This window comes from Hyperoodon ampullatus (genome assembly GCF_949752795.1).
Source record: "Hyperoodon ampullatus genome assembly, chromosome: 15".
Lineage (NCBI taxonomy): Eukaryota > Metazoa > Chordata > Mammalia > Artiodactyla > Ziphiidae > Hyperoodon > Hyperoodon ampullatus.
In genome coordinates this window covers 48670568-48685646 of record NC_136928.1, presented here as the reverse complement: position 1 = coordinate 48685646, position 15079 = coordinate 48670568, and the positions used below count along the sequence as shown (strand labels likewise).

General features: G+C 40.5%; 1 protein-coding gene across 2 annotated transcripts in view; it reads right to left on the bottom strand.

Moving 5' to 3' along the window:
• The window catches only part of FSHR (follicle stimulating hormone receptor), a gene marked incomplete at both ends in the record, with an annotated part of 170976 nt that overhangs the window by 16948 nt on the left and 138949 nt on the right, over positions 1-15079 (bottom strand). The window contains 4 exons of one of the 2 annotated variants that reach the window (XM_079720561.1): positions 769-843; positions 955-1023; positions 6592-6669; positions 7848-7919. In XM_079720561.1, the coding sequence (XP_079576687.1) occupies positions 769-843; positions 955-1023; positions 6592-6669; positions 7848-7919 (294 nt within the window). The remainder of the gene's footprint in view (positions 1-768; positions 844-954; positions 1024-6591; positions 6670-7847; positions 7920-15079) is intronic. The other variant, XM_079720562.1, reaches the window with a different exon arrangement.

Sequence of the window (15079 nt, the reverse complement as noted above, 5' to 3'; positions counted from 1 at the left end):
CATGAAGAAGACTATGGGAGTCACAGGAGGAGGCATTCACTGTTGGCTGAGATTGTCAGGGAAGAGGTGGGTGACCCTTGTGGAAGGGCAGGGGCTGATGAGAAGAGAATAGGGGAAAGTCACTCTTGGGGGGAGAAATGGAGATGAGGAAGCAATGAGAGGAGGAGTGGTGCTGATGCAAGGCTGTGAGGCCCTGGATACATCCCAAGAGATCTGGAATTGAGACAAAGAGGATCCAAAAATAAATGTGTGTGTATATCTCACTGGTTTGAGGGAAACTCCTGGACATTGAGAGTGAGGAAGGAGAACTGTGCTTTCCCTTTCAGGGAAGAGATGTATAGCAGAGTGGTTAAGAGTGTACTATGAGTTAGACCAGTTTGGTGTGGAATCTGTGCTCTAAAATTTCTGTGATCTTGGATGAATTGACCCCTCCAGGGAAGCCCGTTTTTTCTTCTCTAAAATGGGACCAATAGCTCCTACCACAGAGGTTATTGTAAGGATTAAATTAGAAAATTCATCTTAAGTTTTTAAAACACTGGCTGGGACTTGGTAAGTGCTCATTAAATGTTAGTTGTTGTTGTTACTGTTGCTACTTTACTGAAATTTAGAATGTGGATCAGCCCTAAATTGTCCTATAAATCTTTGCAGATAAATAAAATTTGATCTTAATTGCCAGCCCTGCCTTATAAGCTTCCCTGAATTGGAGAAAGTTGACTTCTAACGTAAGATGCTGATCTCTTGCACACGGAAGTGGGGGAAGCTACTCACAGAATGACTGGTCCAGAGGCTCCGCGGAAAACATCATTAGGCAATTCTTCCAAATTATTGTTATCACTTAGATTCCTGGGGATGGAGTTGAGGAAAGAAGAAGGGAAACACAAAGCCATGTCAACATTACAGTTGTAAGAGCCATTTCCCTCTAAATGACCTGGAAGAATAGTCAGGGCTACTTACAGCTCATCTAGTTGGGTTCCATTGAATGCACAGTTGTGTATTTTTTGAATCCCATTCTTACTCAGCCATCTGAAATAAAAGACCCATTAAAAAACCAATACTGTCGGATGCAAACAATACATGGGTTTCATAATTGGAAGCACTGGGGCAGGGCCACACAGCACAGGTCAGTGGCATAAATAAAATACCACCCTTAAAGCTTGGGGATGGGGTGGAAGGGAGACTGAGTTATCACTGTATAACCTTTTTGTAACATTGGAAGTTTGCATTATGTGCATGTATTACTTATTCAGAGAAATAAATGAAATTTAATTTTGAGAAGGCACACTTAGGCATAGCAGCCTGGATCCCAGAAGGTCTTTGCACACATCAGTTGTGTGCAGAGACAATGCCATGGAGAGAACAGACAAAGATCTGTCGGTCCTGAAGGACAGAAATCATACAGTTATCGAACCAGTGTTTATAAGATGGAGAAAGAACATATTGTATCACCTTTCTCTATGGCCATAAGCCTCTCACTCAGGCTCATTCACAGCAGCAGGCCTGGCTGTCATCAAAAAGTGATCTAAGCTGTCAGACAACCTGCACATCTCCCGTGACCTACGGGGACTTGGTTATTGGAGGTTTGTGGAGGTGGCTCTGGGTTAAGCCAGAAAGGAAGAGAAATCAGTGATAGAGACTGTGGGCCGTGGCGGGGTGAGGTCGTGTGAGTGGGCGTGGGAGGGAGGCTCTGGGGGAGGGGGGGCCGGATGTGGAACAGTCATCCTGATTGTGCCAAGAAGGTCAGTGGGCAGGTTTGCCTGGACAGGGGAGCCCAAGGACACCTTGGGCTGACAGCTCTGCATTGCTGTGCCCCTAGATGGATCTGAAAACAAAAGCAGAAATCCAAGGTCGGGAGAGCTTAGCCTGAAGAGCCTCTGATCCGTTGCTCTTGATTTGCTGTCAGGTCCTTTCCCTTGTCAGGCTCAGGAGGTGTACAAATAACACTGTTCCAAAAGCTGACCCAGAGAAGTTTCCGTGTGTTCAGGACATCGATGGTTTCCGGTGCTGCAATGGGTAGCTCAACACGCTTAAAATCACAGGAGGACAACTGCGTGTGTTTTTCTTCCTCCTGAAAGCCAGTTAGCTGAAAATCCACACAGGAGTAATACAAGTCTTTCAAAACATTAGCAACCAATTGGCGGCTTCCGATGGCCAAGAAGTGTCTGTGCATCCCAAGTCCTGCCTGCCCCACGCCTACCCAAGTGTCCCCAGCACACCCAGCCTCCTGACTGATTTGTCAGCCTATTCCCGGGGGGGTGACAGTCACTGGAGCAGCTGCCCCTAACCTGTGGGAGGTGGATCCTGGGGGTTTTGGATCAAACAAAGGGGTCAGCAAACTTTTTCTATAGGAGGCCCAATAATAAATTTTAGGTTTTGTGGGGTTAAGAAGCAAAATGAGAATATTATTGTTACATAGGTACTTTATATAGGTACTTATAAAACAATTGCCACAAAATTTTTATTGACCAAACTTAAAGTATAATAGTAATAATTGAGCACAATTTTTTTTTGTAGTATAGGTCTACTATCGAAAAGAATGAATTTTTTTCTTTTGTTGGGGGTAACATTTTGCTTCATTTAGGTTTAGTGTTTGTGTTCCCTACCATCAAAATCTTCACTTATAAAAGCTAGTCCTAGATCAGGGACCAGATATGCCCCATAGGGCGTAGTTGGCTGACCCTTAACCCAACAAAAGCAGTGTGCAAATCCATATGAGCTCTACCTAACTTTTTTTCTATAGACTAGATAATTAACATTTTCTGCATGTATATGTCATGTAAATAGATGTTGCTATGATTAAATAAAATGCAGACTAATTTAAAAGAATTATGGTATTTAAAGTAGCCCTTTGTCTTTATGGATTTTCTTAATAGATGCCATCACATGGGGAGCAGCTGGCATTTTTTGATGTCGTCAACAGATCAGCACACAAAAACCATACTATGTACAGAATTCTTGCCCTGGGTTTACATTAGGCTGTAAGACTCTCAAACTACTACCAGAGAAGCTGATATTTATCACCTGTATGCCTAGTTTCTTAAGAGAGGTAGTACTGGTTTTAAAACCAACCTCATGATGATGGTGACGACAAAGAGGGTAGAGCATCAGCTAAGGAGTAACTGAATCATGCTTTCCTTAGTCGTTTTGTTTTGTCCCTTCCCTAGTGTGTTCACTCAGTGCAGGCTCAGGAGGCTCCAGAAGCAGAGTCTGCCCTCATCCTAAAGAATGAAGGTGCTGGGGGACCTGGCCCATGAAATCTCCTTGAGGGGCAGGCAAGTGAGATGGAAGCCAGTTGAGGAAGGGAGGAAACGCACAGGAAGTGAGCAGTTCCTGTGGCCGGGCTGTGCTGGGAGATGGCACACATGTAACCTCATTTTATCTCTTCTGAATTAGCCCATTCTGCTGGTCGGCCATAGCTAGGTATTTCCCTGTTCAGAATTTCTGGTTGCAGAGCAGAGTAGGGGTGGCTGCTAGCCAAGTGTCTGATAATCCTTCATTGTTGGGCTGTTTTTAAAACAATATATATTTATATATATAGAACAGGGCTTCACGATTTTGAAAGATGCCAATGTATAGAAAGCTTTTCCAGTCATCAGAGCCATTTTGCCAGGCTTTTTTTTTTTTTTTTTGCGGTACACAGGCCTCTCACTGTTGTGGCCTCTCCCGTTGTGGAGCACAGGCTCTGGATGCACAGGCTCAGTGGCCATGGCTCACGGGCCTAGCCGCTCTGTGTCATGTGGGATCCTCCCGGACCGGGGCACGAACCCGTGTCCCCTGCATCGGCAGGCAGACTCTCAACCACTGCGCCACCAGGGAAGCCCCAGGCTTTTTTTTTCTTCTTCCCTGAGTACCCTTGGATGTCCCTAGGAGGAGAAAGTGTCCCTGCATCCAGACATAGCGCCTGGACTAAGAACAACTGGAGACTTAAATTGTGAGTGTGGATCTTCTGATTCTGTTATCTACGAATTAAGGGCCATCTGAGGTTAAAAAAAAAAAAGATGCTTTTCTCACAAATGTGAATTTATCCTTTAGAGACATGTCTGAGAAATGCTGACTCTTAAGAAGCTGTCCTCGCTAGGAGAGTATGCTGTCGGTTCTGGGGAACCACACAGTATCCGTGGCCAGGAATCAGTGAAGAGTGGCTATGATCTCTATGCTTCTTTTGTAGTCTTGGGCTTGCGGGACACTCTCCAAAGTTCTTATTTCCCCAAATTCTTTTCCTCCACTTGGGAAAAGTTAAGACTAGGTAGACCAGGACAGGTTGCCTTCTGTCTTATGTTCTGGACAAAAAGGATGTGTGTCAGTATGCAAAACTGTGAGAACGTTATTAGTACAAACGGACTTTTTTAAAAAATTGAGATAATTGACATCTAACATTGTATTAATTTCAGGTTACCGCTTATATATTTTCTATAAAAATACTCTGGGAGTTCCCTGGTGGTCTAGTGTTAGGACTCTGTGCTTTCAGTGCTGTGGCCTGGGTTAAATCCCAGGTCAGGGAACTAAGATCTCACAAGCCGCGTGCCACGGCCAAAAAAAAAAAAACTCTATTAATAAACTTGCCACATGAACTAATTTTGAATCACTATATTTAAAAATGACACATATGTTTAGAGCAACTTTTTTTTTAATATAAATTTATTTATTTATGGCTGCGTTGGGTCTTCGTTGCTGCGTGTAGGCTTTTCTCTAGTTGCAGCGAGCGGGGGCTACTCTTCGTTGCGGTGTGTGGGCTTCTCATCGCGGTGGCTTCTCTTGTTGCGAATGTGGGCTGTAGGCACGCGGGCTTCAGTAGTTGTGGCACGTGAGCTCAGTAGTTGTGGCTTGCGGGCTCTAGAGCACAGGCTCAGTAGTTCTGGTGCACGGGCTTAGTTGCTCCGCGGCATGTGGGATCTTTCCATACCAGGGCTTGAACCCGTGTCCCCTGCTTTGGCAGGCGGATTCTTAACCACTGCACCACCAGGGAAGTCCCTAGAGCAGCATTTAAAGAAGCACAAGCGTCCAGGTACAACTGATTACATTTATCACTAATCTCCTCCCTCCATTATGTAGCCAAGGAGTCCTTTTGCTGCAACACACCAGGCCGGTATTACTCAGGTACTCACTATTTTCCAAAACTTCCTTTTTAGCTTTTTTTTTTTTTTTTTTAACCTCCTTGGCCTTGAAGATTCTGTTTCCTCTGCTCGTCCTTTGCCAATGCTGTGGCTAAATCCCACTCGTCTTTTAAGGGCCATCTTCGACCCAACATCCTTTCTGAGCCACCTTCCTTCCCTCATTTAACTCTTCCTTCAAGCCTCGCATCAAATCACATTATACCTTCTTTATGCTTAGAACAATTGCTTTTATTTTGCACATATTTCATGCTGCTTTTTTTCTTTTGCTTTCCCTTTCTCTCATACTTCTCACACCCCATCACCTCTTTCCAACACACACACACATACACACACACAGATTCCAAATATCATGAGCATATTAAGTGAAAGGATTAGGTATTACCTACAATTTTGTCCTACTACTATGTACTCTGAATACAGGCCTTTGATTTTATTTTTTCCTTCATGCATCCTATTTCCCTGCTACTCTCTTTCAAACCTTTTCTTGTGTTCTCTGTAATAAATTTACATCAAATACTGTGCTTAGCTTTATTCTTCAATATGTTCTCATCTCTGCCTGCTGTTTCTCTCTGGCCCCCTCCTGCCACCTTGCTCCTTATTTTTGCTTTTTTTTTGTTTTTTTGGTATAGATGGGTCTCTAAATCATATTATTGTTTTGAGAAAGACTAAAATTCTTTCTGGACTAGAACTTACCTTTTGTACATATCAGCATATTGAAACACATGTATATTTTTTAGAAAACACAACATTTGTGAAATGTAAAGAGAAAATACTTTTCTTACAGATGTAATTGCAATTACCAGTTCCCCAAATGTCATTCTATGCATCTAACTTCCATGGATCCCACAAACACTTGGGTAACCCCTAGTGCCCTATTTCTTGGCCATCTCGGGAAGTGGGTAAACTGCCACGCAGGCTACTGGCACAAACAATTAGAAGGTAGTCCATTAACAATGCAGAGTGCATTTAAAAACTTTCCCAAAAGTCAGAGAGATTAACTCAAGCTCATTAAAAAACGTGATTATTCCAAGGAAATGAGATGTCATCTTATATGCTCAGCATGGGGCTGAACAGAAGCTGCTTGGCATGGTTATGAGGGACTATCCATGTCTTCTTGATTCAGACTCCTTCTTGGTCTTTTTCTTTGGGCAACAAAAGCCTTGCCAGGCAGTAACTAGCTTTATTGATGCGTGAGTTATTCTGGCCCTCAGAACAGATGTTGCATCACAGGAGACCATCATTCAAAGAGCAATTTTAAATACTTGAATTGCACCACAGAATCATAAATTATTAACATGTCTCCATGTTGTGATTGGGAAATGTAAAGATGGGAAATGAGAGAAAAACACAGACCAGAGAGAAACTGGAATGGTGAAATGCCAAAGTTACCCAAACAAAAAAAGGAGCATACCATGATGAGAAAGAAATCATTACATGAAAAACCAAATGTTCCTCCATTGAAGTTTTTTCCTTTACTTACAGAATCATACTTTCAAAACTTAGCCCCACGAAAGAATTTCTTTCAACTGTGTGGATGTTTATATTATCTTGAATGTCTCTAGAAGAAAGTACAGACAAATTAGGTATTCATGTCAACTCCATTCCATGTCACCTCCCCACAAGCAGTCTACTTGGCATGGTGTAGTCTTTAGCTGAGGTAATGTTGGAATAGCTATTGTTCTGAAGGTTGATGAACTCAGTGTTTGGGAAGTGAATGGCATCTCATTTACCTTTAGTATATCAGTTCTTCTTAACAATGGAATTGCAGACATGCAGTCTCTTCCCTCTCTGAAAGTCTTCTTCTCTAATTCAACTGTGCTGAGGTTCTAACAGACTCATGTATTACCCTTGCCTCCACAGTTGGTACCTGATCAATAGGACGAAGTCACTTAAGCTGACCTTTCATCTCCATACCAAACTTCCCCATCCACCTTACTTGGGCCTTCATCTTCCTCCATCTCAATCCCCTTCTCAAAGCTAGTTTCCTTCCTCTGTTCTCCTTGGGTCACAGGAATTTTTATTATTGGTTTTTCTCCTCCTGACTGAAAGAATGAAGAAAGTCTCGGTTTTCTGTTTGTACCCCTCATCCTCTGAAACTTCCCTGTTGGGTCTGATCTAACATGTAAATGTAAAAGGAGTAAATTGCTTGGAACAATTTGAGAAATGGGGGATATTCTGAAGTTTTCCCTCTCCCTCCCTCTCTCCTTACTTCCTTAGCTCATTGCATCTCTTCCCGACCTCTTCCTTTTGGGTCTGTCCAGATTCTTACAATTTCACTATTGAAAATAAACTTGCTATTATACATTGCCTTTTCTCTTGCTCTTTCAAAATACATAGTCATTAACACTTCAGTGTGAGTTTGTCAGGTGGTTTCTTTATGCTTAGGGGCAGCATGGGAATTCTGGAGGGAAGAGGAGAGGATGGTGGAAGACAAAGGGAGTTACAGGAGGGAGGTATGTAAGGTACTAAATAGTGAAGAAAGGGGAGACTTCCTGATTTGCTACAAGCTGGCTCTGTTGACAACTGTCGTACTGAGGAGCCTGCTGACTTTCTCCAAACTGAGATTAGCTGGTCTTAAGGTAAAACCGAGGACACTTGCTGTTTGCCTTCCTACCTCTGCTCACCCAGAGCAACATGTTTGGAGGATGTAGACTACACAGTGCATATTACAGGCCCAGAGGCTGTTGGGCAGGACAGCTATCGAGTAAAGAGATGGTAACCACTCTTCAAACTTACAGTAAAACCTTTTGGAGAGATTGAATCTTGTGAACAGCTGGCAAGTGCTTAATACCTGTGTTGGATATTAACCTAGAAAGAGACAAACTGAGAGTGAGTGAACAATGAAGCTGGCTATTTTAGCAATTGCTAGAGTCTAAGCTTTCCAAATTCAAAATATCAATTTTGAGCTTTCAGAAAAACCTACCAGAAAATCCCATAATACACATGAATCATGCTAATGTTTTCTATTTTAAGACTCTAACCAGGGTCTAGGAAGCTACTGATACCTTAGAGAAAGGAAACTTACACTTCAGGCACAAAGATCTGCTAGTATGCCACAAGGCATACCTTTTTTTTTTAAATTAATATCTTTATTGGAATATAATTGCTTTACAGTGGTATGTTTCTGCTTTATAACAAAGTGAATCAGCTCTACATATACATATGTTCCCATATCTCTTCCCTCTCGCATCTCCCTCCCTCCCACCCTCCCTATCCCACCACTCTAGGTGGTCACAAGCACCGAGCTGATCTCCCTGTGCTATGTGGCTGCTTCCCACTAGCTATCTATTTTACATTTGGTAGTGTATATATGTCCATGCCACTCTCTCACTTTGTCACAGCTTACCCTTCCCCCCTCCCCATATCCTCAAGTGCATTCTCTAGTAGGTCTCTGTCTTTATTCCAGTCTTGCCCCTAGGTTCTTCATGACCTTTTTTTTTTCTTAGATTCCATATATATGTGTAAGCATACAGTATTTGTTTTCCTTTCTGACTTACTTCACTCTGTACGATGGACTTTAGGTCCATCCACCTCACTACAAATCACGCAATTTTGTTTCTTTTTATGGCTGAGTAATATTGCATTGTATGTATGTGCCACATCTTCTTTATCCATTCATCTGTTGATGGACACTTAGGTTGCTTCCATGTCCTGGCTATTGTAAATAGAGCTGCAATGAACATTTTGGTACATGACTCTTTTTGAATTATGGTTTTCTCAGGGTATATGCCCAGTAGTGGGATTGTAGTGGGGTCGTATGGTAGTTCTATTTTTAGTTTTTTAAGGAAACTCCATACTATTCTCCATAGTGGCTGTATCAATTTACATTCCCACCAACAGTGCAAGAGTGTTCCCTTTTCTCCACACCCTCTCCAGCATTTATTGTTTCTAGATTTTTTGATGATGGCCATTCTGACTGGTGTGAGATGATATCTCATTGTAGTTTTGATTTACATTTCTCTAATGATTAATGATGTTGAGCATCCTTTCATATGTTTGTTGGCTGTCTGTATGTCATCTTTGGAGAAATGTCTATTTAGGTCTTCTGCCCATTTTTGGATTGGGTTGTCTGTTTTTTTGATATTGAGCTGCATGAGCTCCTTGTAAATTTTGGAGATTACTCCTTTGTCAGTTGCTTCATTGGCAAATATTTTCTCCCATTCTGAGGGTTGCCTTTTGGTCTTGTTTTTGGTTTCCTTGGCTATGCAAAAGCTTTTAAGTTTCATTAGGTCCCATTTGTTTATTTTTGTTTTTATTTCCATTTCTCTAGGTGGTGGGTCAAAAAGGATCTTGCTATGATTTATGTCATAGAGTGTTCTGCCTATGTTTTCCTCTAAGAGTTTGATAGTTTCTGGCCTTACATTTAGGTCTTTAATCCATTTTGAGTTTATTTTTGTGTATGGTGTTAGGGAGTGTTCTAATTTCATACGTTTACATGTACCTGTCCAGTTTTCCCGGCACCACTTATTGAAGGGGTTGTCTTTTCTCCACTGTACATTCCTGCCTCCTTTATCAAAGATAAGGTGACTGTATGTGCTTGGGTTTATCTCTAGGCTTTCTATCCTGTTCCATTGATCTATATTTCTGTTTTTGTGCCAGTACCACACTGTCTAGATTACTGTAGCTTTGTAGTATAGTCTGAAGTCAGGGAGCCTGATTCCTCCAGCTCCATTTTTCATTCTCAAGATTGTTTTGGCTATTCGGGGTCTTTTGTGTTTCCATACAAATTGTGAAATTTTTTGTTCTAGTTCTGTGAAAAATGTCAGTGGTAGTTTGATAGGGATTGCATTGAATCTGTAGATTGCTTTGGGTAGTAGAGTCATTTTCACAATGTTGATTCTTCCAATCCAAGAACATGGTATATCTCTCCATCTATTTGTATCATCATTAATTTCTTTCATCAGAATCTTATAATTTTCTGCATACAGGTCTTTTGTCTCCTTAGGTAGGTTTATTCCTAGATATTTTATTCTTTCTGTTGCAGTGGTAAATGGAAGTGTTTTCTTAATTTCACTTTCAGATTTTTCATCATTAGTGTATAGGAATTCCAGAGATTTCTGTGCATTAATTTTGTATCCTGCTACTTTACCAAATTCATTGATTAGATCTAGTAGTTTTCTGGTAGCTTCTTTAGGATTCTCTATGTATAGTATCATGTCATCTGCAAACAGTGACAGCTTTATTTCTTCTTTTCCAATTTGGATTCCTTTTATTTCTTTTTCTTCGCTGATTGCTGTGGCTAAAACTTCCAAAACTATGTTGAATAATAGTGGTGAGAGTGGGCAACCTTGTCTTGTTCCTGATATTAGTGGAAATGCTTTCAGTTTTTCACCATTGATGATGATGTTGGCTGTGGGTTTGTCATATATGGCCTTTATTATGTTGAGGAAAGTTCCCTTTGTGCCTACTTTCTGCAGAGTTTTTATCACAAATGGGTGTTGAATTTTGTCGAAAGCTTTCTCTGCATCTATTGAGATGATCATATGGTTTTTCTCCTTCAATTTGTTAATATGGTGTATCACATCGATTGATTTGCATATATTGAAGAATCCTTGCATTCCTGGAATAAACCCCACTTGATCATGGTGTATGATCCTTTTAATGTGCTGTTGGATTCTGTTTGCTAGTATTTTGTTGAGGATTTTTGCATCTATGTTCTTCAGTGATATTGGCCTGTAGTTTTCTTTCTTTGTGACATCTTTGTCTGGTTTTGGTATCAGGGTGATGGTGGCCTCGTAGAATGAATTTGGGAGTGTTCCTCCCTCTGCTATATTTTGGAAGAGTTTGAGAAGGACAGGTGTTAGCTCTTCTCTAAATGTTTGATAGAATTCGCCTGTGAAGCCATCTGGTCCTGGGCTTTTGTTTGTTGGAAGATTTTTAATCACAGATTCAATTTCAGTGCTTATGATTGGTCTGTTCATATTTTCTATTTCTTCCTCGTTCAGTCTTGGCAGGTTGTGCATTTCTGATAATTTTTCCATTCCTCCATGTTGTCCATTTTATTGGCATAGAGTTGCTTGTAGTAATCTCTCATGATCCTTTGTATTTCTGCAGTGTCAGTTGTTACTTCTCCATTTTCATTTCTAATTCTATTGATTTGAGTCTTCTCCCTTTTTTTCTTGATGAGTCTGGCTAATGGTTTATCAATTTTGTTTATCTTCTCAAAGAACCAGCTTTTAGTTTTATTGATCTTTACTATTGTTTCCTTCATTTCTTTTTATTTATTTCTGATCTGATCTTTATGATTTCTTTCCTTCTGCTAACTTTGGGTTTTTTTGTTCTTCTTTCTCTAATTGCTTTAGGTGCAAGGTTAGGTTGTTTATTCGAGATGTTTCCTGTTTCATAAGGTAGGATTGTATTGCTATAAACTTCCTTCCCTCTTAGAACTGCTTTTGCTGCATCAGGTAGGTTTTGGTTCGTCGTGTCTCCATTGTCATTTGTTTCTAGATATTTTTTTATTTCCTCTTTGATTTCTTCAGTGATCACTTCGTTATTAAGTAGTGTATTGTTTAGCCTCCATGTGTTTGTAGTTTTTACAGATCTTTTTCTGTAATTGACATCTAGTCTCATTGCGTTGTGGTCGGAAAAGATACTTGATACAATTTCAATTTTCTTAAATTTACCAAGGTTTGATTTGTGACCCAAGATATGATCTATCCTGGAGAATGTTCCATGAGCACTTGTGAAGAATGTATATTCTGTTGTTTTTGGATGGAATGTCCTATAAATATCAATTAAGTCCATCTTGTTTAATGTATCATTTAAAGCTTGTGTTTCCTTGTTTATTTTCATTTTGGATGATCTGTCCATTGGTGAAATTGGGGTGTTAAAGTCCCCTACTATGATTGTGTTACTGTTGATTTCCCCTTTTATGGCTGGTAGTAATTGCCTTATGTATTGAGATGCTCCTACGTTGGGTGCATAAATATTTACAATTGTTATATCTTCTTCTTGGATCGATCCCTTGATCATTATGTAGTGTCCTTCTTTGTCTCTTATAATAGTCTTTATTTTAAAGTCAATTTTGTCTGATATGAGAATTGCTACTCCAGCTTTCTTTTGATTTCCATTTGCATGGAATATCTTTTTCCATGCCCTCTCTTTCAGTATGTATGTGTCCCTAGGTCTGAAATGGGTCTCTTGTAGACAGCATATATACGGGTCTTGTTTTTGTATCCATTCAGCCAGTCTGTGTCTTTTGGTGGGAGCATTTAATCCATTTACATTTAAGGTAATTATCGATATGTATGTTCCTATTCCCATTTTCTTAATTGTTTTGGGTTTGTTATTGTTGGTCTTTTCCTTCTCTTGTGTTTCCTGCCTAGAGAAGTTCCTTTAGCATTTGTTGTAAAGGTGGTTTGGTGGTGCTGAACTCTCTCAGCTTTTGCTTGTCTGTAAAGGTTTTAATTTCTCCATCAAATCTGAATGAGATCCTTGCTGGGTGGAGTAATCTTGGTCATAGGTTTTTCTCCTTCATCTCTTTAAATATGTCCTGCCAATCCCTTCTAGCTTGCAGAGTTTCTGCTGAAAGATCAGCTGTTGACCTTATGGGGATTCCCTTGTGTGTTATTTGTTGTTTTTCCCTTGTTGCTTTTAGCATGTTTTCTTTGTATTTAATTTTTGATAGTTTGATTAATATGTGTCTTATTGTGTTTCTCCTTGGATTTATCCTGTATGGGACTCTCTGTGCTTCCTGGACTTGATTAACTATTTCCTTTCCCATATTAGTGAAGTCTTCAACTGTAACCCCTTCAAATATTTTTTCGGTCCCTTTCTTTTTCTCTTCTTCATCTGGGACCCTTATAATTCGAATATTCATGCGTTTAATGTTAATGTTATCTTAAAAACAGATAAATTAACATGATCCAAAAGCAACTTGCAACTAGAAAACAGAATTTTCCTAAATCATCCCCTGTTTCCAATCTCCACATTACTCTTTGAAGAACTGCCTCTTCTCCAAGTGATTCTCTTGAGATTAGGGCATGAGTTCCATATCCTTTGACCTCAGAGTATGTATGTGACCTAAGCTGGGCCCATCAGACTCTCTCCTGGGAAGAAGTTGAAGCTTGGTTACAGATGAGTCCACTGATACCATCACTCTTAAGAGAGAGTCCACATATTTCTACAGCTGAGATTTCCAGAGCTATATTGGATCATTTCCAAGGCCTGTATGTCTTGGCCTGGGTTCCCCAGGAAGCAGAGCCTGAGATAAAGCCTGGCTTGCAGTTAATATATTTGATAATATGAGTTCAGAGAGTTTGGGACAGGTGGAATGAAACAGAGATGGAAGAAAGAGAATCAGTACAAGAATGAGTTATTGTACTGTATTGAGTTGTCCACCACTACTAGTGACTGGTCTTTAATGCCAAGGACTTGACCTAAGAGATTTTCAAAATGGGTATCAGAACTATTGCTCTGAATGGGGGAATAGGGGAAGCATTTATCCACAGACTACTATTTCCTCTTGGTGGAAGGTATCCCCATGGTGTTAACTCCACTCTGACTTGCACACTTGTGGGTACCCAGTGAGTTCCTACTGGGCATCACTTACAGTGGTGTAGAAGAAGCCCCAGGACTAGAAATGAGAGGTACACAAGGCCAGAGTAGCTGCTATACAGTTGAAATTAAGCTGGTTGAAATTTGGGTGGAACTGGCTTCCACAGCAGTGGTGAAAAAGATTTTCAAGTTGACCCATGAGAGTTGTCTGACACACTGTTCTTCAGCATTTCCCGGGGTCCTGTGGGTTACTCAGAATCCTTCCAGTTCCTTCCCACTCCCATTTCCCTTTTCTCTGTGTGCCTTACCTAAGACAAAGTTAGTCTTAGTTGCCTGCAATCTAACGAACCTTCACCTATGCACTCATCATTGTGAAAGATCGTGTGTCTTTTGGGTTTATGATTCTAGAGGAGACTTTAGTGTCTTGTTCTCTGCTTCTGTCTTCAGAAAGCCAGTGCATTCTCCCTACAGGTTCCCTGTAATGGTTCTCAGATGTTTTTCTCCTTCTTGGTTCCCAGTGATCCACACAGAACCCATCTTGGTCAATTCTTCCTTTGATTATTTCAACAGCCCTTGAGATCATCTCCCTTTGTTTTTCATTTGTGGGAAAGAGCTGTTAACATGCTTTTGTTAAGAATTTGTTGTGTTATTTACTTAAAAAATTTTCACCCTGAAAAATAAATTGTTTTGTGTAGAGACCTGAGTGAACACAAGCATATGCAGCTGTTTAAATACTGGCACACTCAAGATACAGCCAAGTTCCAGAACCCTCCAAGTTATGTTGTGTTGCCCTTTGTAGTTACCTCTCTTCTACTTCCTACTCCTACCAACCACTGATCAGTTTCTATTTCTAGAATTTTGCCTTTTCCAAAATGTCGTATCAGTGCAATCATATGTTATGGAACTTCTTTCATACAGTATAATGCATTTGAGATTCTTCCATGTTATTGTATGTATCGGTAGTTCACTGGTTTTTTATTTTTAATATTTATTTATTTAATTTATTTTGGCTGCTCTGGGTCTTAGTTGTGGCATGCATGTGGGATATAGTTCCCTGACCAGGGTTAGAACCTTGGTCCCCTGCATTGGGAGCATGGAGTCTTACCCGGTGGACCACCAGGGAAGTCCCAGTAGTTTGCTGTTTTTTATTGCAGATTAGTCTTCCATTGTAAGGATATACCACAGTTTGTTTATTCATTCGTAGGTTGAAGAACATGTAGGTTGTTTCCAATTTTTTTGATTATAAAAAAGTTGCTTTAAACATTTGTGTATAGTGTGTGTGTGTGTATGTGTGTGTGTGTGAGAGTGTGTGTGTGTGTGTGTGAGAGAGAGAGACAGAGACAGAGAGAGAGAGACAGAGACAGAGACTGAGACTGACGGAGGGAGGGAGGGAGGGAGAGAGGGAACATTTCTACTTTTCTTGGGTAAATATCTATGAGTGGGATTACTAGGTCGATGGTAAGTAAGTGTAT